The sequence below is a fragment of the Neopelma chrysocephalum genome, unplaced genomic scaffold (assembly GCF_003984885.1).
Source record: "Neopelma chrysocephalum unplaced genomic scaffold, ASM398488v2 Primary Assembly neopelma1_61b, whole genome shotgun sequence".
In the NCBI taxonomy this organism is placed as follows: domain Eukaryota; kingdom Metazoa; phylum Chordata; class Aves; order Passeriformes; family Pipridae; genus Neopelma; species Neopelma chrysocephalum.
The window spans coordinates 3895937-3918801 of record NW_020897717.1 but is presented as its reverse complement, the minus strand read 5'-3'; the positions used below and the strand labels follow the sequence as shown (position 1 = coordinate 3918801).

General features: G+C 43.6%; 1 protein-coding gene across 6 annotated transcripts in view; it reads left to right on the top strand.

Moving 5' to 3' along the window:
• The window catches only part of TTC7A (tetratricopeptide repeat domain 7A), a 174885-nt gene extending 159971 nt beyond the window's left edge, over positions 1-14914 (top strand). For all 6 annotated transcript variants that reach the window (XM_027681967.1, XM_027681968.1, XM_027681971.1 and 3 more), the window contains one exon: positions 10731-14914. In XM_027681967.1, the coding sequence (XP_027537768.1) occupies positions 10731-10952 (222 nt within the window). In that variant the 3' untranslated portion in view covers positions 10953-14914. The remainder of the gene's footprint in view (positions 1-10730) is intronic.
• The last annotated feature ends 7951 nt before the right edge of the window (positions 14915-22865 follow it).

Below are 22865 nucleotides of genomic sequence, written 5' to 3'. Positions count from 1 at the left end.
CCCTTCACAGCCACCCTGATCAGGAGGTGACTAGGACTAGCATTGTATCCAGGCTCTAAGAGCCTCCACAGATCGACTGGTGGCTGACATGCTCCCACGTTGTAGTACAAAAGATCTGGGCAAAGCCAGCAGCCTGCAAACCAGGCCAAGCACTTCACCCTTTCTGCCCAAAGGAGGAATTTCCTAAAAATACATGTCCTGACATACCACTGAGCCACATGGCACACTGAGTGCAATCCTATTTTGAGCCTGCTCTGCAGGGTGACATAGCTAGTTACACCTCCTCCCAAAAATGGCACTTCAGCAGCGCAACACTTGCTGGTGGACCATCAGCGCAGTCTCCTGTGGGATGGTGCTTGCCACTGGAATTCCCCAGCAAGGGGTTGCGCTCTCGTTGTACGTAAGGCTGTGGTTGCAGGAAGCATCCCCAGTCATGCCGAGTGTAATCAGGACAGCTGCTTTCTGCCAGTCAGTACAGCAGTGGTACTCTGCAAGTCCCAAATAGGTGAGTTAAGGGCTGGAGTGGAGAGAACCATCAAAACTAATTCTAATCTGACCCTAAGAGAAGCTCTCCCAATGGATATATGATGCCTGTCTGGCACATACCTTTTGCATCTTCAGTAGGCAGGGCAACAGTAGAGCAACATTTGGCTTTTGGAGATGTTTGGTAGTCTCCTTCCAAACCATGTCTGGTTAGCAGATTCTGTTTTCCCAACTCTGAAGCTTATTGCAGAATCCCAGGAATGTTCCTGCACTTCAGATATCCCAAAATAACTGCTCTAAGCCCTCCTTGGGGAAAAGCAATCGTTAGAGCAGCCTCTTAACTCAAATTTTTGTGTTGAAGCAGCTGAACTTGAGGGAGAGAACTTGGCTTTGCCTCTAGTCACTGGCTCCCAGAGGAGAAATGAGCATTTTGGATGCTCACATTAATAAGTTTGTGTGTCAGCTCACTCACTGTCCAAGGAATTGCAAACACTTTGTTCTCCTCATTTCTGTTTGCTGCAGAAACGCCCCTCCCCCACTGCCATCCTCCCAGCAAATCCACCAGTTAGCTGGCAGCTTCTGTAGCCCAGCCATCAGAGCAAATCCCTGGCTCTGCAGCAGCATCATGGTTCCCAAGCACCAGTTAGGAGCCGACAGAGTTGTTTTGCTGGTTTGTTGCCTGCTCTTTTCCTCTGCAGTTGCTAGGCTTCCTTCCTCCATCCAGAGGAGACAGCGGAGCCATCACAAACAAGGTGATAAGTGAATTTCTGACACCAAAGCCATCACTTAGACACTACGAGTGGCCATTTCCTCTCCCGGGGGAACTGCACAGTTCCCGTATCAGCAAAACACTGGACTTGCTGGGGCATTTGGGGTCGCTGGAAGCAAATCTGATCCACTGCACAGCACAGAGATTTCAGTCCATTAGCGGGGGGCTGGTGCTCTGCTTTTCAGAGGTGGATTATCCCTGTTTCCAGAGAATCTGTGGCTGTGTTTTTCTGTGCCAGTCACTTGTATTCCTCCATATCCCTGAGGTGCTCATTACCACATTATTCAGGCTCTGTTTATATAACTTTAGGAACCAAAATAAAATCTTGAAAGACAAAACTGCCCAGCTCTTCTCTGATCTCTTCTCTAGTGTGTAACACCTTACACGAGAAGAACCTGATACATTTCTTAAACCCATTGAGTTCCTGGGGCGGTTCAGTGATCTCTGGAGAATAAAACTTGCATCTGGGTCTAAAGACATAGTCCTTGGCCTGATCTCACCCTGCAGCAGATGCCTCTCCACTGAGCTCCAAACTGATCTTCCAGATGATTACTAGCTTAGTTGTGGTTTCCCATACACAGCCCTTGAGATACCACTGCAGCTTTACTAAGCAATATTGTCCTCATGCTGTGCTTTGCCCTGAGATCAAATTAAAGCTTAAGAATTGTAGTAGTCAAGTTGGTCTGCAGCTGAACTCATAAATAGTATTTCAGAAAGTGCTCAGAACTGTCAGAAGGGAGAAGGGATGGAATGACTATCCCCTTTATACTTCAACCTTCAAACGTTGTTTTTCACAAACAAGGAAACCAGTTATAATTATTTTAAATTCTGTGCTATTTAGGCTGCTTGTTATCACACCAAAGACAGGACAGAGTCATATACCATAATAATATAGCATATAAAATAGTGTGTAGCACAATAACAGAATTTGTTGCCTCCTGGTACACAAGACACAGCTGCACAAACAGGGGCGTGGGAACTAGCAAGACTTCCAGGTTTTCAGCAAGCTCTCCTGATACACTGAGCTGGCAACAGTCAAGAAAAGGAAGCAGAAGTCCCTTCTTGCCAAACAAATGGGAAACATGAAAACATCACAGCTCTCCAGTGTTTCTGGAGCTTCCATTTACACTAATGTTATGTGAAGTATTTATTAAGTCTTTATCTTCTCAGTGCGTTTCTTCATTCATTTTCTTTTGAGCATGTAACAGAAAATGCTGTCTGTAATTCAGTAAAATCTCTTTGTACATAGAGGTTCATGATCTAAGAGAGATTTTGTGTTAAGAGACAATAAGGAAACATGTTCCTTGCAGGATCAGAGGCACTGGAGCAGAAGCTGGAGGCGTAGCTGTGTGCTCTTGCCCATCTTTCTGTGTGTTTTCCCAGCAGCTCCACTAAGGTTAGCACTCAGCTGTGATGTTGCACTTGGAGGCTCCGGCTCTGTAGTTGGGCAGAGGATGTCATTAATCACATGCTATCCCAGAGACTGCCAGTAGTGGAAAACTAAGCAAATTAAGATATTTTAAATATCTTAGCTCTCCTTTCAGAAGACATCTGCTGTAATCTACATTGGCATGCTGTGTGCTTCTGTCAGCCATCTCTTCACTGCACTGCGCCCTTGCTCATCCACATACCAAACGCAGCACTTGTTCTGGTGATTAGTTCTGTGGGACTGAGGTTACTAGAGACGCTCGGCAGAGCTAAAGTATTATCTAGGAGAACCTGTTCATGACTCATACATTCAGACAAGATTTACTCTGTATGGAGAGGGGAGGATAACATGCATGGGAAATGTGCATATCAGCCCCTCCTTTGTTGCAAAGCAGTGCGTTAAAAATTGGGGAAAGATCCAGCGTTGGCACTGGAGGAAATTTAAGCAGACAGAAATTCCCTGTTCATCAACCACTGCATACTGTGGGCACTTGAATTAATTGGGTGCCCAAGACTTAAGCCTAGACATTCCCCAGCTATATGCAGCAACAACTTGTTATGTGCAACAGAACATAGGCACCTGCTTACTATCAAAATATAGACAGAGGTTTTTCTGCCCCTGAAGGCAATGGGAGTGCTTAACAGCTGCCCTACCTTCTAAAAACATTTGCTAGAAGTTAGCATGTACCCCCTGGGCACAAGAGAGGCAAGTTCTCAACTCTCCTCGTCTGAGTCCCTTGACTCCTGTCCCAGCTCTTTGAATTGTTCCTGAGTAATGACAGATTATTCAATGTGAAATGCATTAGCAGCCAATGAAGCACAGCAACTGCTTTATAGTCAAGTGCTTTAGCCAGCAGGTTACCTGCCACTCTTCAGCATCCTGCATGTATGTTGCGTGCCTTTTCTCTCTTTGCTGATGCTTATCAGTCTCAATTCTGCATGGATTTTGGAATACTTGAAAATACCTAGGCTGAATCTCACTAGATTCAACAAGGCTTTGTGCCAGGGAAGCCAGTACGATGCATAACAGAACTGGGACCTTAAGTTATAAATTATGTGTTCTAAATTATTATTTCTTATTAGTTTGGGACCTTCTTTTGGTGCATATTTTTACAGACAACACCATGCACTTGAGTCCTAGTTGAAGCAACTGTGTCCTCTATTGCAACATTACTATGACAACTGCTAAGATCAGGGCTGGGAGAAATTTTGCCTTCCATAGGAAAAGAAAGTGTGAAACAAATACTGGATTTAGTTACTCTCAAGCGTGTGGTTGAGGTGTCCTGGTAGGCTTCCTTGCTTCCTGCTTCATCTCCATGTTGGTCTCAGCAAAGGAATAACTGTCTAGAGAATTTTCAGCATGCAGCAAATGATTCTGCTTTGCACAAAGTTTAAGTGACAACAATCCAACAAGGCAGAAAAACTCTTCATTCTCCCTAGGCTTGTATGAGCCTCCCTGTGAAGAGATCAGAGCCTCCTGGTTTGAAATGCTGCCTTAGGGTTTGCTTTTTATGTCAATAAATGTTTTATCACATTTAAGCTTCAAACACGGTAGAAACATCCCTGCTAACATTTGATGAACTCAAATAGAGACAACAAGCCTGGGCAGAGGGCAGTGTGCAGCATGACACAATGCTTCCCTTCTGGGGGGGGGGGCTTGCCTTGGACTCACAGAGGGGCCTGGGCGAGATGCTGCCTTTGCAATTATTCACTGCCTTGAAAAACATATTGACAACTTATGAAAGGGATGGCCCTCACTTCAGGTCTTCACCACTTTTGATCTTTTCTTTCTTCAGCTTTTTATTCTCTCCCTGCCAGCGCTGCCTTAGGTGGTTGATAAAGCATATCCATGTGCCCAAGTCTCTGGTGGGCTTAAGATGTCTCTGTCTTCACACTCAACTAGTCCGTCTCTTCTGATACTTTCTTGCAGTCTCATTTCTTCTCTTCCCTCACACTCCTCGGTAGCACTGCAATGAAGTTGCTGCAATGAAGTTTAAACAGCAAAGGCTAGGTTGCTTTGGTGCCTGCAGTACTGGAGCTGAAGTCTCGAGGCTGAACCTACTGACTTGAAACCCACAGGCAATGGGGTACACAAGTGCTACAAATTGTGATGCAAACTCCTTTTGTTTGCTTTTCCCAGCACTTGCCAGTTTCCCCCCTCTGGTGCCATTCTTTCATTTCTCCTTTCCACATGCTGTGTTTTGCAGTGGCCCTGCCTGCCTTCCCTCTCCTCCCCTCTCCTTCCCCTCCTCTGCTTTATCAAATGCAGCACTTCAGCGTCACTGGCTGACAGGGAATGCAGCAGCTTTGGCAGAGGAGATGGAGAGGGGGAAGGAAGAGAAGGAAAAGCTGCTCTCAACAAAGGAGGCAGCAGAAAAAACTGAAAGATGAGCTTTCTCCCAGAATTGTATGCCAGTCACCCTTTGTTAGGGCAGCAAATTAAGATATAGTCTCTAATTCAGTTTGGTGCGAGGAGCCTGACTGCTCCATGTACACCTACAGTGTATTTTCAGGGAACAAAGCTCAGATGTATGGCTCAGATTCGCCACAACCTGGACTGAATCAGCAAAATGGATGATTAGCTACCCCCACACTGCCAGCCGCTGCGTGGCTAAGTGACAGCACAACAAAAACTCACTTCACTGCTCACAGCTAAAAAAATCCTGGCTCTTCAGAAATGCAAAGGTCATGAATGTAGGGGGAAAGAATCGCAGAGCAATTGACTACTTGCATGTCTGTCTTTATTCTAGGAGACCTAGAATTTCCGGGGTTAATATTTGCCATTTTCCAAAAGGACACTCTGATATTTCATGGTTTATGCAACAGATTTTGCTTACAACTTATTCTGATTGCTAAATAATTACAGAAGTGTATGTTGCCCTGTAGCAGTGCGGATTTTTCTGTTACATGAGACTGTTATCACCAAGTGCCAAATGCATCTTGAAAGGCTTTTTGTAGGTTTCTGCTGAATAAGCACACTTTTGAACGAGCACTTTTCTGCAGCATGCCCTGCTCTTGCCAGCTGCTGATTACCCTCCTACTAACCACTGGTGACATGTACGTATTACAGATTGGAGGAGATAGTAAGGATACTGCATCTACCTTGAAATTAATTAAATAATGCACTAAAGGAAGCCCAGCAGCAAAGTCTGATTTATTCTGGAAACATCCTAGGATATTTAGACAATAATAGATGAAAATGCTCTGCTCAGTTGAGACAAGCATCGGAGGCAACCTCACTTTGGAATTAGTCTCTCATGCAAAGACAGAGAGAGCTTACATTTTATGTAATTATTAAAATCCATTTGTAAAGGATAGAGTTTAGTCCACCTATACAGATTCTCCAAGAATGAGATGACCATGCAAATACAACAAAAAGCAGCCTTCCAGGAATGGAATAAAATGTTTGTCTGGACATCTCTTTACCAATGCAAGCCCCAAAGGAAAGAACAAGCAAATCTGTGCCACCTTAGTGCAAGGAGACAAGAATGCCGACTTGGGATAACTCCCTGCGGCTCATCAGGTGTTTGAACTAAACATTTGCAAAGGAAGTTTTGATTTTCATTACTAAAAATAAACTCCAGCTTGTATGTGAGGCTTATTTTGTAGTCTTCCATAATGTCTTTTCTGCACTGTTATCTGCGAATTTTATGAGCTAACAACCTTTAAGGAAGTTTTGTCAAACTCTCAGGGAATAAAGGCACAGATCAGAAATTTCACAACCTTCTGAAAGTGGGACTTCACGTGTAGTTTATGCTCACTTTTTTATTAGTAGAAATTGAAAATAAGTCACTTTTTTTCTCATCTAACTTAAATTGAAATATGGCTCCTATTCTAAAACAAAAATAGCCTCACATAAGTATCAGTTACTAAGTATCACATCACTGAAGGCAAGGGAGTCCAGCCCAGTGTCACCATAGAAGTGGTTTAGGTTTTGTTTGTTTTGCATGCAGATGAGGTCAAAAATACCTTTGAAAAAGCTTCCCATAGGCACCCTCTGTTCCCTGAAATTAAAACCCATCAATTCAGGAGTCCAGCTGTCAGCAAAAGGCACCCTAAATCAGCAGACCAAATTCACTATCCCCCCTCAGCCTTTGTACACCTCTAGACTGTACCGGCCTCGCTGTGCCGCAGCCCTTCACCTCAAAATAATTTCTTCCAGTGCTCTGGCCTCACTAGTCTGCCTCTTTTTACAAGATCTAAAGTACATCTTCAGACCTAAAGAAGAAACTAAATTAATCTGTGCAAGTTACCCTCAGACCTTCTCAAGTGAATGAGTGAGTGAGTGAGTGAGTGAGTGAACATCCGAGCACTATGCAGCTGTATTAGCACAAACAGGACATGAAATGCCTGTGTGTGTGGATAGCACAGGCCTGGGGCGTGAGCTCTGGGGATGTGCTGCCCACAGGAGCTTGAAGGAAAAATGATTCCCACTCGCCTTTTGAGTTGGTTTGGGATTTTTTACTATTTATAATTTGCTAGAGTTTAAAAATAAGCCTGTCCTCATTGCTCCTTAGGGCCTGACTCAGTACCAACATCACTGACAGAGAAGACCATACTTAGAGGTACTTGTCATCTTGGGGAGGAAAATCACCGGGCAAAAACAGAAGTGCCAGTGCTAGCCAGGAGGTGGCAGAGAAGCCAGGCTACCTTTTGCACCAGTTTCTGCAGTTAGTTTGGCAAAAACACAAATAGAAACCGAGGAAAGACAACAAAACCCAGCCCCCACCCTCCATCTTCAGGAATAAGAGGATGAAACCCTTAATCACATTGCTGCTTGTATTTATACTAATTGCTCATCTTCCTGAGATCTGACTTTATGAAATTATGCATGCACACCAAGCAGATGAGTTTCCATAGAAACTCATGAGATGAACTTTCATTAGAAAAATCTCTTTTTAAAAAAATATCTTCCAGATAAAAATGCAAATTGCCTGTCAGTGGGTGGCTTTCTGAATTTATATATAATTTTTTTTTCTTTTGCACTGTAGGCAGATTCCAACTGGACCTACATAGCAACAACATGCAGGCATTGTTTAGAGCAAGCCAGACTCCATGGGGAAATAAGAAATTCAGTAGCAAGGAGAAGCTCTCAAGTGCAAATACCTCAGGGAAACAGAAACTCAAGTGCTCGGTGCTGCTTCTTCCTAAGGCTTGGGGTTTGTGTAGCCTCCAGCTCTCAGAAAATGCATGTGGTTTGCAAGGGGAAGAGGAGAGAGAGGAAACCCAAAGCAAGAAACTCTCCTGCACACAGAATTAATGATGTTCAACCTGTCCTTTAAATATCCAGCAGCATATTTCTGCCGCTTCAGTTAAGCCTCACTGAAAAGGCTGACACCATCTGTCACAGCTCACTCTGGGGCAAAGAAATAGGTCTGTGTGGTGGGGCTTGGGAATATTGGCAAGGATGGGGATTGCAGAGTGGGTTGGCCAAACCCTGACCTCCACCTGGGCTGAGGCCTGAAGCCCAGCATCATGTGCCCACACTGCATGGAAATCCAGGCAAGTGTGCAAGAAGAGGGCATAGGGGCTGTTCCTGGTCAGAAGAGGGAAGCAGGATGGTGGGCATGCCTTGGAAGGGCCACGGACCTGAGCAGCCTTTGCTACCAACAGCCATGCATGTAAGAAAAGAGGAGGTAGGAAATCTTAAACTCGTTTAACAAATATTTCCTGTGTTTCTCTCCAGAACCATACAGCAGTTTTTTGCTCATGCAGTATACTGCAGCATCAACAGGAGGCCTTCCCCTGGCTTTGAGGAGCCTGGAATTGCCCTTTTTGAGAGTTCACAGATCTTTTTTCAGCCAAACTGGCAAGCTTGAAAGCACTGAATACCTATGAGCAAATGTTCACATGTGCTGCACTTACTGGTGGGTGTCAGCTTCAGCATCTCCCCCAGGTGAATACAGTACCTGGGTTTGCATACAACCTCCTCCAGTGCTGCAGAACAGCTGCAGGGACTTCAAGCACAGGCAGAGTAAACACCAGGAAGCTGTAGCAGGGAAGCCAAGCCAGTCTTTGGTTCTTGACCAGCAAGGGTGCTGGGGAGCACAAGGGAGCTGTGCTGCACGAGCAGTTTACGATGAGGTGGATTTCACTGCAGCATTGTTGAGAGGCGCGAGATGTCAACCAGGGAGGGAATTCCCCTCCTCGTTGGAGAGGGTTGACAGGCAGCAGCTGCACAGGCTTGCTGGCCTCTGTGCCTCCAGGGCCAGCAGCCTCTGAGAGCACTGAGAGGCTGGATGCTGCTTAGTGTCAGGGCGAGGACAGCGATGGGTCCCCGGCCACCAGAGAGCACAATCGGCTCTGCTCGGTCAGTGCAACAGGAAGAGTTTTTAGAAAGAGTGAGTTTGTGGTTGAGGACAAACTTGAGCTGAGATAACTCCTGTCTATTCTTGGCTCAGCAGCAGATTTGCTATGGCCACACTATTTGCCCTTTCTATGCCTCATTATCCCTGTCAAGCGGGTGACTCAAATTATAATTGCACAAATTCCTTCCAGTCTGTCATTACGTGTCTGCAGTCATCTCCAGGCAGCTACCTCCAGGGGAACCAGCCTCTCCCACCAGGGTACCTCTGTGCCATGTGTGCCTGCTCCCAAGGCAGTGGTAAGATTAGACCCCGTTGCCTTGTTGTTTTCCTACACAGAGAAAAACCTAAAGAAAAAACACCCCCACTGCATATCTAAATTATCAGATATGATTCTGAGTTGATTATTCAGGTCAAGGTTATGGGCAAGAAGGAGGCACTGAAACTTTTCATAGCATCACCAGTACTAGATTAAATGGGTGTTTCTTAATTTTTGTCTCAGGCAAATTAATGTGTTTCTGTAGGTATTAGTACTATCGCTGGCCTTAGGGTCTTAGTCATGCTGATGCACACTGTGTCTAATGGTACTTTTGGAAAATCAAAGAAAACAAGAAAGGAAAAATCTTCACTATTTCCAAAAGCATCACCATTCTTTCATCAGAAATTGACTTAGGTTCTAGTTGTGAGAGATTTCAGGTTTCTTACATCTTTTCATATGAACTAAAGGCAATTAGGCACATTAAAGATTAAGCTACTGATTTTCTTTATAAATATATGCATCCACCTACTATGTTTTCCCAGGCAAAGCATGAAGTGAGGTAATCATCCCACTTTCCAGCATTTTCATGGGTGAGTGCAGGTAGAGGCCATGCACAGCTTGGCAGGCAACACGGCAGTGTTGGCTGCTTCTTCCAGAGGCCACCCCTGGGTGAAGCTGGTGGGAGGTTCATCCTGCTGTGTGCACCTTCAGGAGGAAACAGAGAAATGCCACTAATGCGTTGTGGCCTGCAAAGCCCTCATGACCTTCGGGGCTCAGTGTGGTTGACTGCTGTATAATTAACATGGAGTCTGGCTCATTAGGTGCTTTGTGGGTTCAGATCCACATCCATGAGAGCCCTATAGGAAAACATGTTCTTCCTAACACTTCTTTCATCCTCCCCCTCCTGTTCCTTCCAGATGGTTACACCCACTTGTGTCTTTTCTTACCCTAAGGACAGCTTTTTAAACAAGGTTCCTGCATCCTTCTCCTCCCCCACACTGCTTGAGGATCTACACTGGAGTGCAGGAGGACAGAGCTTACATTCCATGCTATTACATACAGCCTGCCCATAGAAGACTGGAAGGGGACCACATCCCTCTGCCCCTATTTGTTAAGAAGAAAGATCTTTCTATATGCTTGAGATGTAGGAGATGAGAGACTTTTCCTCAACCTCAGATGGATGTTCCAGATGTGCAAGTTATGGGGTGTAATTGAACCTCTGTTTTCTGGGCAAGGAGAGAGGGATACTTAAAGGGCCTGTAACCTTTCTTCTGTATAGCACCAGTATACGCTCTCCCAGTAACACACAGCAGGAGCACTTGCTGGATCAGTGTCTGCTTAAAAAAAAATCACTTTCACAATAATTTTTTTAAATAACCCCTCCATAGGACTCACACGGCACCTCAGCTTTGTGGGAGCTGGGGGTGCTCCATTTCCTCCACTGTTTTGTGCTGTTGTTAACTGTTCATCACTTGTTTGTTGACAGGGCCTGGTGCTGAGCAGACTTGGGTGGAGGGAACTGGCCCAGAAAGTCCTCAGAGATGCCATCCGTATCCAGACCACCAGCCACATTGCCTGGAACAGCCTTGGAGAGGTCTTGCAAGCTCAGGGGAAAAACGAAGCAGCCATTGAGTGCTTCCTTACTGCACTGGACCTTGAATCCACCAGTCCTGTCATCCCATTCACTGTCATACCCAGGGAGCTCTGAAGCTTTTCCCTGCAGCTAAGCACCTTCGTTCCCTGGACAGACACCAAAACCAAATAAATAAACAGAGAAAAAGCCCAACAGAAAAGTGCCATTGTAACCTGGAACTGGGACAAGTAATTCCAGGATGGGGCTCAGGTCTACATGCTTAGCTGAGACAAGCTGAACTGTAGAAGAATTTGCAACACACAGAAATAGAGAATGCCTTTTTCTTCACAGGTGCCTGGCTAACCTCCTGTTAAAGTTAGTATCAAGGCTTATTTCAAAGTGTTGGTTTAAGGTGACTGTACAAAGATCGTGCCAGGGTACAGCTGTTCAAAGCACTTGCACCTTCAGTGTTCATTAAAGATAAAACTCCAAGCCCTGAATTAAAGCCCAGACCTGCTCTAAACAGGAGTAAATGCACCAACTAATTTGACCAAGTTGTGCTTAAACATGTAGCTGCCTCCCCACATCTGACAGGACAAGAATGACAATTGCACCAAATAGACATGCAGTATATGCTGTTCACAAAATTATTTCAGCTATTTTGATAATCCTTTTTCCTGCCTTGCTTTTATATACTGCATATGCTCACTGTATTTAGTGTAGCACTTGCCTAGACCAATTTAAATTAAAAATACTTATTTTTTAGAAAAGCTAATATTGCAGTATAATTCACAAAAGCAGAAAGACCAAAGACCAAATCAGTTCACACTTGAACTAGTATTAAAAACATATATGTATCTCCACTTACATATTTATTGAAAGGCTTTACATGACGTAGCTAATTATAAACTCTAAGCTTCATTCTTATTAATCACCTCTTCCATCACTTTTAGTGAGGAATATAGTATTTACCATCATATAGTGACTGAACTCTGTACTCTACTGCATTACCGTTCCTGGCACAAAACATTTTCATATCCATCTTTTCATGATACAAAAGATGGTGGCAGTCTTTTAAGGGAAAGTATGCTGAAGGCAGTGTGTGTATATATGAATTACTTCTTTCTTGAAACTAAATCTTTGGATTGTCCTTAGAAATTTCACATGACAGGTATGGAGTTGAGCCTTCAGCGGAGCAGGATCAATTTGCGTATCGTATCAGATGTAAGAGTGAAGAGCTTCTAATCCGCACAGCCTCCCCATGGCTGGCACAGCCAGCGCAGGGGACACAGCTGGCAATACCCCCTGCTAAGCTGCTCCTTAGCTCTGCTTGACCTCCCTGGGGCCTTGGCAGCGCAGTGGAGCTGTACCGTGCTGTCACACGACCCACGGGAGCCAGCCCTGTCCAGACCAGTCCCAAGATAAAGATGATGCAGAAATTTGCTGCAGGCACTTTTCTAAAAAAAAAAAAAAATGTTGGGGGCTCTGCCCCTGTTTTCATCCAAAGAAGATTTGTGACTATTTCATAAGTAAGTTTGCACTAAAACACGCCTTGTACTATAATTCCACCCAGTATTGTGATCCTTAACTAGTTCACTCTGGAAATAATAATATCTTTAGGCAATAAATGAATTGGGGTTATTTCTTAAAGAGCCTGAGGCTCTGGCAGCAGACTTGAAGTCAGTGTTGTTTACAATTATTTGGAAATCTGCAGGGTAATGGAGAGTTAGGCCCTCGCAGTGCTCCCAGACCACACCATGGCAGAGCTCCTGCCCCCAGCCTTCCCTCAAGATGCGCTCGCCAAGGGAATTACACTGTTCTCAGGTTTCTCTCAGCAGCCTGGTGCAATGCCAGGCCAATATTTTTACTTTTTCCCATTAAATCATCCTGGTGCAATAGCCCAGATTATTTATCTATTCACCCAGGGATTCCAGGTCTGATCTAGGCTGGTTTCAATCCAGGTGAAAGTAGCCCAGCCATGAAAAGGTGCTCGGCCCATGAGTTCTCTGGCTTTCCAGTACCACGCAGGCACCAAAACTGACTTTTTTGGGCCAGAGGCAGGTTTCCAAGGAGACAGTGTTACCCGGACACGTTTCTTGTTTGCAATAGCACCAGCAGCAGAGGAAAGAGTAGGTGTTAAAGTACCAGAATTAAATGAGTTTCATGAAGACAAAAAGACACAGCCGAGACCCATTTTGGTGTGAAGGATGCTATGAAGTCGTCTTGCTCTGCACTGCAGGTGGGAAAGAGGAAAGGGGAGGGGTAGAGATGCTGCTGTTAGCATAATATGCAAATTGTTACCCAGGTGTTTTAAACCCAGTTCCACAGCCAGATGCAATCTGACAATACACGTAAGTAGAGACATATATAGATACATGTTATATTCTGGTATTTGTTCTGCTCCACAGTTTCCAGGGTGGAAGCAAACCTTTAGTGTAAGACAGAAAAAAAGAGTCAGTGTGGTCCGACATCACCGATCCGTTGTGCAATGTATATTTGTAAAGCACTGTCATAGCAACTCCTGTGTACTGGACAGCTATTTGAGTACAAACTACGCATCCATGACCAAGGAACTGCTTTAAGAGGTCTGTAACATAGCTGGTCTGTGACCTGGCAGGAGGGTGCCTGTTTCCCAGCAGCGGCTGAAAAGCAAACACTTATAGACCCATTTACTTCTGTATGCGTAGCTTGTAAACAGCCACCAGCCCATCGTGTTTGTTGCTATCTGGCAAACTTCATCCTGGCAGTAATCAGACTTGCCACAGCAGTCATCTTCCTAGGAGAGGGGCAAACATTCATGAATACTTTGAGTGCGTCAACAAGTCAGATGTTGCCAGCAGGGTTCCATTTTTTTCAAGTGCATTAACGAGTGTTACTGGCATTGGAATTGCAGTCTTAAGAGCCTCTGCTCCAGGAAGATGTACATGAGTAAAGGCCATCAGCATGAACAGGAATCACCATGGGTAAGGTACCCTTTACCAGCACAGCACACCACACCACAGCCCCTGCAGCACCTGCAAAGTGCTTTGCATGCATACTGACCTCAATCCCAAGATTTGCTGCATGCTTCCCAGGGGATACACAATGCCTGTTGGCTGGAGGGGTGTTGTATTGGCCTGAAATGCTCTGTACAATGCGGGAAAGAAAGAGGTTGTTGCAGACTTACAAGTATTTTGGGGGTAAATCCTCCAGCTATCTTTTTTACTCATGCTCACCAAAACAGAAGCGTTGCCAAGCTTACATGCTACCTCTCTTATTCAGCATGGATTTTGCTCACACTTCCAGATGCAGAAAAACAATGACAACTATTTCAGATGAGCCTATGTATTGTGATATTTATTTAGATAGCAACATTGATAAATCTGATAGAATTACTTGTCTGAGCTCAGTAATACTTCTTTGTGTGGCTGGAAGCCTGGCATGTTTAATACTCAGGGTTTGAAATTTAAGAACACAAGATTTACATGCCATCCCTCATGATTATTACAGTTCATAAGTAATGGAAGTTTGGGGAACAATAAGTTCGGGGAACCAATTCTCTTAGCACAGACTTGAATCCAACAGTTTTGTCATTCATTAGTTTTGAAAGAGGGAGATTAAAAAACCACATCACTGCCTAAAGGATCAGGTTCCTCTTGTTCCACCACAAGGTTATTTTCCTTTTTGTTGGCAGGGTGCATACAAAAAGAAAAATAATTACCTTCTATTTTCCTGTTGTGCGGTAAAGGAGTAGTATGTGCTATTGCCTTTGGCCAACAAGAATATTGTAAAAAAAATTAATCTGCCTCCAGGATAACAGAAGGACAAGCCCAATAGGACAGGGAACAGCTCCCCTGTAAAGTGGAGCTTTACACTGTGTAAAGTGTCATTAGCTCCATTGGAGCAGTTGGTAGTTAGGAGCATTTCCTCCAGCTGAGGATCTGCCCACCCATGTATTCATGCCGTACAGGGAGTACAACAGAGCTGCAAACTCCTGTGCCACACAAGTACCCCAGTCCGTTTCTATTGGTAACAGTTCATGCTACTGATTATCACAATGCTTCAGAAGTGCTAATTATCTTTTCTTGGTAATGACTAATAAATTCAAATGGAGAACAGTCCTGGAGGGTGTTTCCTTTAAAATTCACTGGCTGGGTACCAAAGCAGGCACAGCACTGGCTGCTGCAGTTTGAATTACAGTTATTTTATCCAAAAAATGTTTCATTTTCAGAGAGTCTTGGTGAATAATGAGTTTGGCTAGTTTGTATATCGTTTTAATGACAGCAGAGTGGGAAATAATCCTTTTTAGTAAAAAGACATCACTACCATGATCCTTTTTCAGCCAAACCAACAGAGGTTTGATAGTTGCAGTTCAGCCTTGGAGAAGAAGGCTTCCCAAAGCAACCACACTGCAGCAGTAATTGCCTCTGAAGGAATTGTATTACAGGCATATTTGACAATTATGCAACGGGCATGTGTAGCTGAGACATCTTTCCCTCCTTTTTTGGCTAAGGGGAGCTGCTTTATGCCCGAAGGGACAATTGCAGTGCCCGTCTGGGTGCCTCTCAGCGCTGCCTTGGTGCCAGCTTCACAGTCATGTTCACCAACACCCCTTCACTCACACTGGTTTAATGACACTCAGACTGTTCCCTAAGCCTGGCTCCGAGCAATGGCCTCCCTACTGCTGAGGCATTGTTCAGTGCTGCAGATGTCAGTGTGTGGTCAGATAGAAAGTTATTTTCTTAGAAATGAGAAGCCGAGTCATCTGTCAGTTGGTGACGTTGGCAGGAGGGCAGGTAAACACTGACCCAGCAGTTGCCAAGATGGTTCCTCCAACTTTGCCTTTAATGAACTTGCTTGTGCCTTCAGCACCAGCAAACCTCAGCAGGTTCCCAAGTGACACTAAAAGATCCAGCTGATTTTCCCACAGAAATACATGCCAGTCAGTAGCTAAAACCACTGATATGGATGCAACACTGCACCATTGCATAGTGGCCCACAATGATACAAATAAGAACCTCACTGAGCTGGTGCACAGAGAGGTGCTCAGCTTTTGCACATAGAAAGCATGTCCTACACGCCACTCTAATATTGTTAACATGGGTGTCAGTGTCAGTTTTCCATGTCACTTAACTTTTTCTTGTCATTGTAAGATGCTTTCACCAGATGAATAAAATTGACCCTGTGGAAAACAAAAAACGCTGCTCATATTTCCTGTGAGTTTCAGGACTTTTAATACATTCATGCCATGGATACTTCGAGTATTATGAAACATCCAGTTGTTATATTAACTGGAACCTATTGTGCCTAGCAAGTTACCAGTTGCAAAGGGTATTTTGGCCTACACCCCATAGTTCATGGGAAAAACGAGAGTGAGGATGCAAGCAGCATGCTTTCAGAGAGGAACAGAGCCAGGAAAAAGGAGTAATGTAGCTTCAGATGTTTGGATTTATGGAGATTTAAGCAAGCATCATGCTTTTCTTGTGCTTCTTCCAGTAAAAATAAACAAAGGTAGTGTGAGAAACTGTAACATTGAGGTAACATGCAAATACTATGCCATCAAGTTTAGGGACTCACCTTATTTTGGTGGCAATGCCATTAATCATCTTTTTGCTACAAACAGTTACTCCTGTGGTTATTTGGAAATAAAATGTCTCCATTCAAGAGCTTCCAGAGCATTCTTTGCACTTACTCATTAATCTTTTAGACAAGCTTCAAGAGGGCCTTCTTAAAAAGTCAGCCTCTTGTTTCATACTTAAATGAGATTAAGGATGGGGGTTTTGCACAACGTTTCTTCATAACTGTGGCTACTTTGGTTTATGAGTGTATTCAGCATAACCCAAGCAGAACAAGGTTCGTCTGCGGCAGTAACAGAATTAAGTCCTTCAGCTGTTTGTACAGTCTTAAAAATTGGAAATCCAAGCTAACAAAATACTTAGCTCTGACTCTGCCCCCACCTTTTTCTAACTTTTTCACAGAGAGGAAGTGAAACGTTGGTGTGGGAGATGGAGGGAGAAGGCTTCCATGGCCCCGCCAAGCAGGAGCCCAGCTGGAGGCATGCACCTGAACCCCAGCAAAAGCTTAAGAATTTCATTGTTCAGTCCCCTCTGAGGGACACCACTCATCTTTGCTTCCATTCTAATGCTGGTACATTGTCTGTTATCCTCTCTGCATCACACAGATGTTTGATATTCCCTTTCTGTTTAAATAAGCCTTTTCACCCCTCATTTTTGCTGGAAGGAGCTCCACCTTTACTACAGAATCACTTCTTCCCTTGCCGAGAGCCAAGTGGTAATTTTGACATGAAACTCTTGAAAGGTCATTAAGAATAATTTAATATTTTTTAATAATTTATTCTATATTTCATATAATTTTAAATAATTTATTCATCCCTCCAGTTCTTTCTGCTGCAGAATGGGTAAAACCAACTCAGATACATACAATATATTCCTGCTTCATGTGAGGTCCAGATATTTAGCAGTTCCTTACATTTAGCAGTCCCATAAACTTCCTAAAGGAAGAGATGAGAAGAATCGCTGCTGCCCAGATGCTCACTTCCATGACAGTCTCTGGCTATCAGATTTTTGTGGAGTCACCAAAGCAGCAGTGTTTACTTTGTGTGTCTTTAACCACATCCCTCAGGAGATGTCACATCCCAGTCAGACCTGCCTGAAGCAGTCCTTGGAACAAAGGAAAACTATACACATAACCTCCTCCTCTTTAAAGACTGGTGTTAGAGAAAGTATACCAGGGTAACACTGACTTATTCTGTTGCCTTCAGCAGTCACCATAGCATTTAACTGAGCTGTGGCTGTCAAGCCAGTTTCCTCTGCTATGTTGTCTCCAAAACAAAGAGCAACGTCTTACAGCCAAAACCATCCCTGCAGATCCACTAACTGAACAGCATGATTCAATGGTTTTCTCAGTGCTCCAACTTCAGTAAGTGTTTAACAATGAGGGAAAAAGCCTTGCAGGTCATTGCCCTGAGTATCAGAGCTGCCACTTTCAGGTCTGATCCCATCTAAAACTGATGTAGCCACTGTGATCATCCAGTTGATGGAGGAGGAGAAGCAGGTGGACAGAACATCTGAATTTTATACAGCAAAAATGGTAATCATTGTAACATGGCCTAAAACAGCAAAAGAGCAATGAAAACTGTAAAACAGGGAACGTTTTCCTTACTGCAAAGCTCTTACAGAGGCAAAGCCCAGCTTCACTAGCTTTTCTGACAGAAACGTGCAAAAAAACTGGTCTGTGAGGGAGCTGATGTCAAGCAGCCCTTCCTTCCCCAGTCTCCTGACTCCAAAGGCCTCTCTGAACCTCTACCCTGCACCAGAGACCCCAGTCCAGCCTGAAGCACAGGACCTGGACCCTTCCACAGCGTGCTTAGGGCAGATGCCAGTCCTGTGCCTCTCAAAGGACAGAACAGTCCTCAAAGCAAAAGCTTCATTACATTATGCATGGCAAGTCAAAACATCTTTTTTATAATGCAGATGTTTATGATATTGTAATTAGGCCTGGAAATGGGGATGTTTGTAAATGAACCAGCAATAAGTATCCCTGTATTTTGTTGCCCCATGAGAGGGGCTGACACACACACAGCCTGAGTTTGCAATGCCCGGTACTGTTTCAGAAGGATGGGAGTTCAAGAATATAACGATTTTCTGGTCAGTGGAGGTTAGAGGTGATTTTGTGCTCATTGTAAATGGCATTGTCTGGCAGAGACAATTAGCAAATGAAGCGCTGCCTCACCAGAAGCTTTGCAGCCTCCGAGTCTCTTCTTCTAGGCTGACAACAAACAGAAATTTGAGATGGTGTCTTGGGTTTCCAAAACAGGAAGCTGCTAAATCCAGCAAGAGAGCAATTCATTTCCCACTTATAATGATGCTGCTCTTATATCTCCTTTGAGGATACTGAAGTGTTTTTCAAAGGATAGCAAGGGAGGTATTTCATCCCCATTTTTCACCAGATGAAAAACCAACTCAGTCAGGAGTGGAGCCAAGGGAGAGGTGTTTTTCTGTGCAGAACGGGCTACTTCACTGTGTCTCGGGTACTGTTCCTTTCTGCAGTCTGCCTCCCACCCCTGACTACCATGTCCCCATCACTACATGGCACGGTCCTCCTTCAAACCCTTTTTTCTTTCAGGTCTCTTCTGTGGAGGGGGAGTTAACGGAAATTTCCACTCACTTGTTATATAAATGCAGTATAAATGACTTCTATAAATCATCAGAGTGGCCCATATTAGACACATGTTGGTGCAATTACAAGGTGTAGAAATGTACAGGTGCCTCTATACAAGTGGTCCAGGTCTAGTCTTGGAGTTCTGCTGTGCCAAGGGGATGACTTATCACAACCAAAGCTTTTATTTTTTTTTTGTTCTCCCATTGTCCCCTCTTGGGTACTTGCAAATATCATGTTCTGTTCAGTCAGCTAACAGAGAAGTTGAAAAAAAAATTTGTTTCAAGCTACATTCCAAAGAAAAACTTCAGAGATTTTCAGCTAAATAAAGAGCTTAAAAAAAACTCTCCAATTAAACAAAATATTGTTCTGACAGGACTCCTCAAGTAGTATCTTCAGTAACTCAGATTTATATGACCAGAAGTTTTGAGAGAATTGCCAGAAGGGAGAGCATTTGAAACAAAAATTCAAGATGTTTAATCCTGAAACAATCAACACAAACCATTTAAATTTTCCTTTCTGTCTTCCAGCCAAGAACTATTCATCAAAGTTATCTCAAGTTTATATGCGGCTTCAGTTTTCTGGAACTTTACTTTTCAGCAAATGCCATACTTCTAGGAGTCTAGAAGTGTTTTCCAGTTCTACTTTTTGTTCCCCTACAAGGCTAATGCTGAAGTTCCTGATGTGAAAGCATTCTCAAGTACTTCTGCACAACATTACCAAACATCGCAACCACAGTCCAGCAAGCACAGGTTGTTTCCTGGAGATTAGTACCAACTGCTGAGTAAACATCAGCACACACTGCTCTGCACACCTGCACACACACAAGGTGGGACTGTCCCCACTGAAATAAATAGAGACCAATCCAGAGCAGTTTTAGAAATCCCACCTATGTACACATCTGCAATTACTGAGCTGACTGCAAGCTGGGCTGAGTACCTTACACAAACTGTAGTTGGAGTTTGATACACAGACATTTCTGTGTGTGCCTGCTTCCACTTCAACAGTCTCTTGGTCACTACCCACTGCTCAACAGCAGCCTAATACAGAACTTCTCAGCTTTGTGTGATCCCTAGGAATTTTCCATGGGATGTCTGCACCTCTAAGATCCACTAACACAAATTTCTGTGTAGGATATAACCTTTCCACAAAGGACATGTTCAGGGTCTCATACTAGTTGGCCACAGACACCCCCGAGATCTCTAGCTCAGCCTGAAGACTGGGGACTTAGAAGTTTTCTCTCAGATTCTATTAGAGCTTCTTAATTAAAAGACCTCTGTGGGGACCTGAATTGAATTGGAAACCATGGTGATCACTTAGGTCAATCACGCACAGAGATGATTGCATTTGGAAGAGTGAGGTGGAAGACGGGAATGTGTGCATGTTGAAGAGCTTTAAGAAAAAAAATCAAACCCCCGAAACCTATGTAAAAACAATAAGCATGCATGATTTTCAATAGAGCAGTTAGAGGATTTATAATATACAGCTCACCATTCACTACTGAATTAGAGGTGAACAGCTGTCTGTCTTACTGAATTGAAAAATGTCTTCAACTTTTATCTCTCTGAACGTTTGACCAATGGATTTGACAGTCTATCCACTTTCTCAAATGTGGGTATGCACATTTTCACTCATGTTAATAACTATACCAGGAAAACCAAAATGCTGTGCTTCCAGTCATCCCACATGACACAAACATGTTACCAACCTACTATGAAAACAGAAATGTTCATCCACATATAGTGGATAACTTCATTATGCAAAACCTAAAATATAAAGAGATGCTCAGTATCCAGCAAGCATTTTTGTTCCAGAGTTGAATTTCACTTTTATAGTTAGAAAAGACTCATTTGTGACCAGATAATGCTGATAAGATAATCAGTTATGTCAGTTTATAACTAAAACAAAGTTATGCTTTTGTTTCAACTTACAAATCATTGCAATCTAGCTCCAGAATAATGAAGGTGCTTTCAAAATCAGAGCTGTTTTGGTATCACTAGAAAGAACAGCTCTAAAATTCATTGCCTTTTCTTATAGAAGAGGACAACATACCACTAACTGACTTTAGCATCATCTTCTTCTCCCTTTGCTCTTATAGGAGAAAAATCTAAATAGTTACAAGGGATATTCTTCTTGTAAGTCTCCGCCAGAAATATGTAACCTTGCTTCACTTGTCTTTGTAAATTACTGTGTTTAGATCAGGAGCTTTTGCAGACTCGACACTTCAGCTGTTCAGCCCTTGTTTGTATTGCTCTTGAGAAATCTTACAGCCCCAATATGCAGGGTTAACCTCTTATAACCTCCAGCAATAAATAAGACTGTTCATGTAATTCATAGGAGACTGAAGTCTGTTGATCCATAACCTATCGGCATTAGCAGTCTCTGACAAGCTGCTTCCTTTTCTAAATGGAAGTGAAACACCAGAGCACCAGAGTTGCAGGAGTTCAGATCTTCCTCTCTCCATCCCATTGATTCCTCCCCTGGCCCCTTCCAGTTCTTCTACTTACTTTACAGGCAGTATCTGCAACACCCTCCCTACCCACCCTCCTTCCTCTGCTGGCAACCATTCCATGCTGAATCCACAATGTGCAAAGGATAAAGCACTAGATGCCAATGTGCAGAAGCAGCAAATTTATTTATTTTTTTTAATTCTTATTTCACAGTTAAGTGATTGCAAGACTCAGGTGTGCTGCCAGCTGGAGCATACACATCCTCAGGACCAACTTCCAGCCCACCCCAATGCCTTTGCAGTCAGTTCCAGGGCTTCAGACCTCTAAGGAGGCTGGAGTTTCAGTCAGGTTAATATTGCTTTTCAACTCATTTCAGGAAGACATGACCTGTATGATAGGTTTAATTATTCCAAGTAGCCTTCTGCTGGAACTTTCCTCTCAAGGCCAAAGTTTTCTTCTATTTGTATTAATATCATCTGGAATCTCTCATTGGAAGTCAATAACCTTTGCTCTCTACTGACTCACTCTGCAGGGTTATTACTGTAGCTATATAAGATATAAGCACAATGCAGCATGCATACAATGATGAGTATTCTCACAGCAAAGGCAGAAGCAACTCTGTGCCACAGAAGCAGCATCAAACCTCAAAACCACAACGGGTTCAAGGAACTCGGTCTGCTCCAATAACCTCAGTGTCACCGCCTGCTTTCAGTTCCATAGTATGTCATTGAAATACAGCTACAGACTTAAAGCCTACTGAACCAAATCTTTCCCTTGCCTTCCTTTCATAGTCCCATATATCCATGCAGTCAGCAGCATGATGGCAAGTAAGTACCCCTGATAGGCACCTGCAACAGCTTCTTCTCAGTTACCTGGGTCACAGCACTCCCAATAAACAAGACAGGCCACAGGATGAGTCGGCAGCCAGGTTACCAAGGCCACTTGAAATTTTCAGTGACTAATCGCTACCTTTTGCTATCACAAAGTTACTATATAAGGCTTCAGTGATGCTTTGACACTGAAAATATCTACTGGTGCAGGTCTCCATGCACACACAGCTTCCTGCAGCCGAGCATTTCGATGCGAGTTATTCTGTACCCAGTGTGCTATTCCTGAATACATCCTGTTTTTACTAGTTGTGAAATTACTAGAGTTGCCATATTCCTGCTAGCAGCCTTCCTGACAGAAACATGTGCATGTTGAGCATTGTTTTTCTGACTGAAGTAGACATTTTGCCAAAAAGTTAGTCTGCTATTTTCCTTCATCTCCATTTGCTGTTGGAGAAATATTTTCCACAGCAGAACGTTAGCCATTGAGCCCAGTGATAAAGGCTATTCAGTGAAGCCTTCCGCTTGTAATTAACATTTGCCCATGGAAACCACAGCCTTTTATTTTTATTCTTTTTCTTTTCCTCCTCTGAAGGAGTTTAGTCCTGTATCAC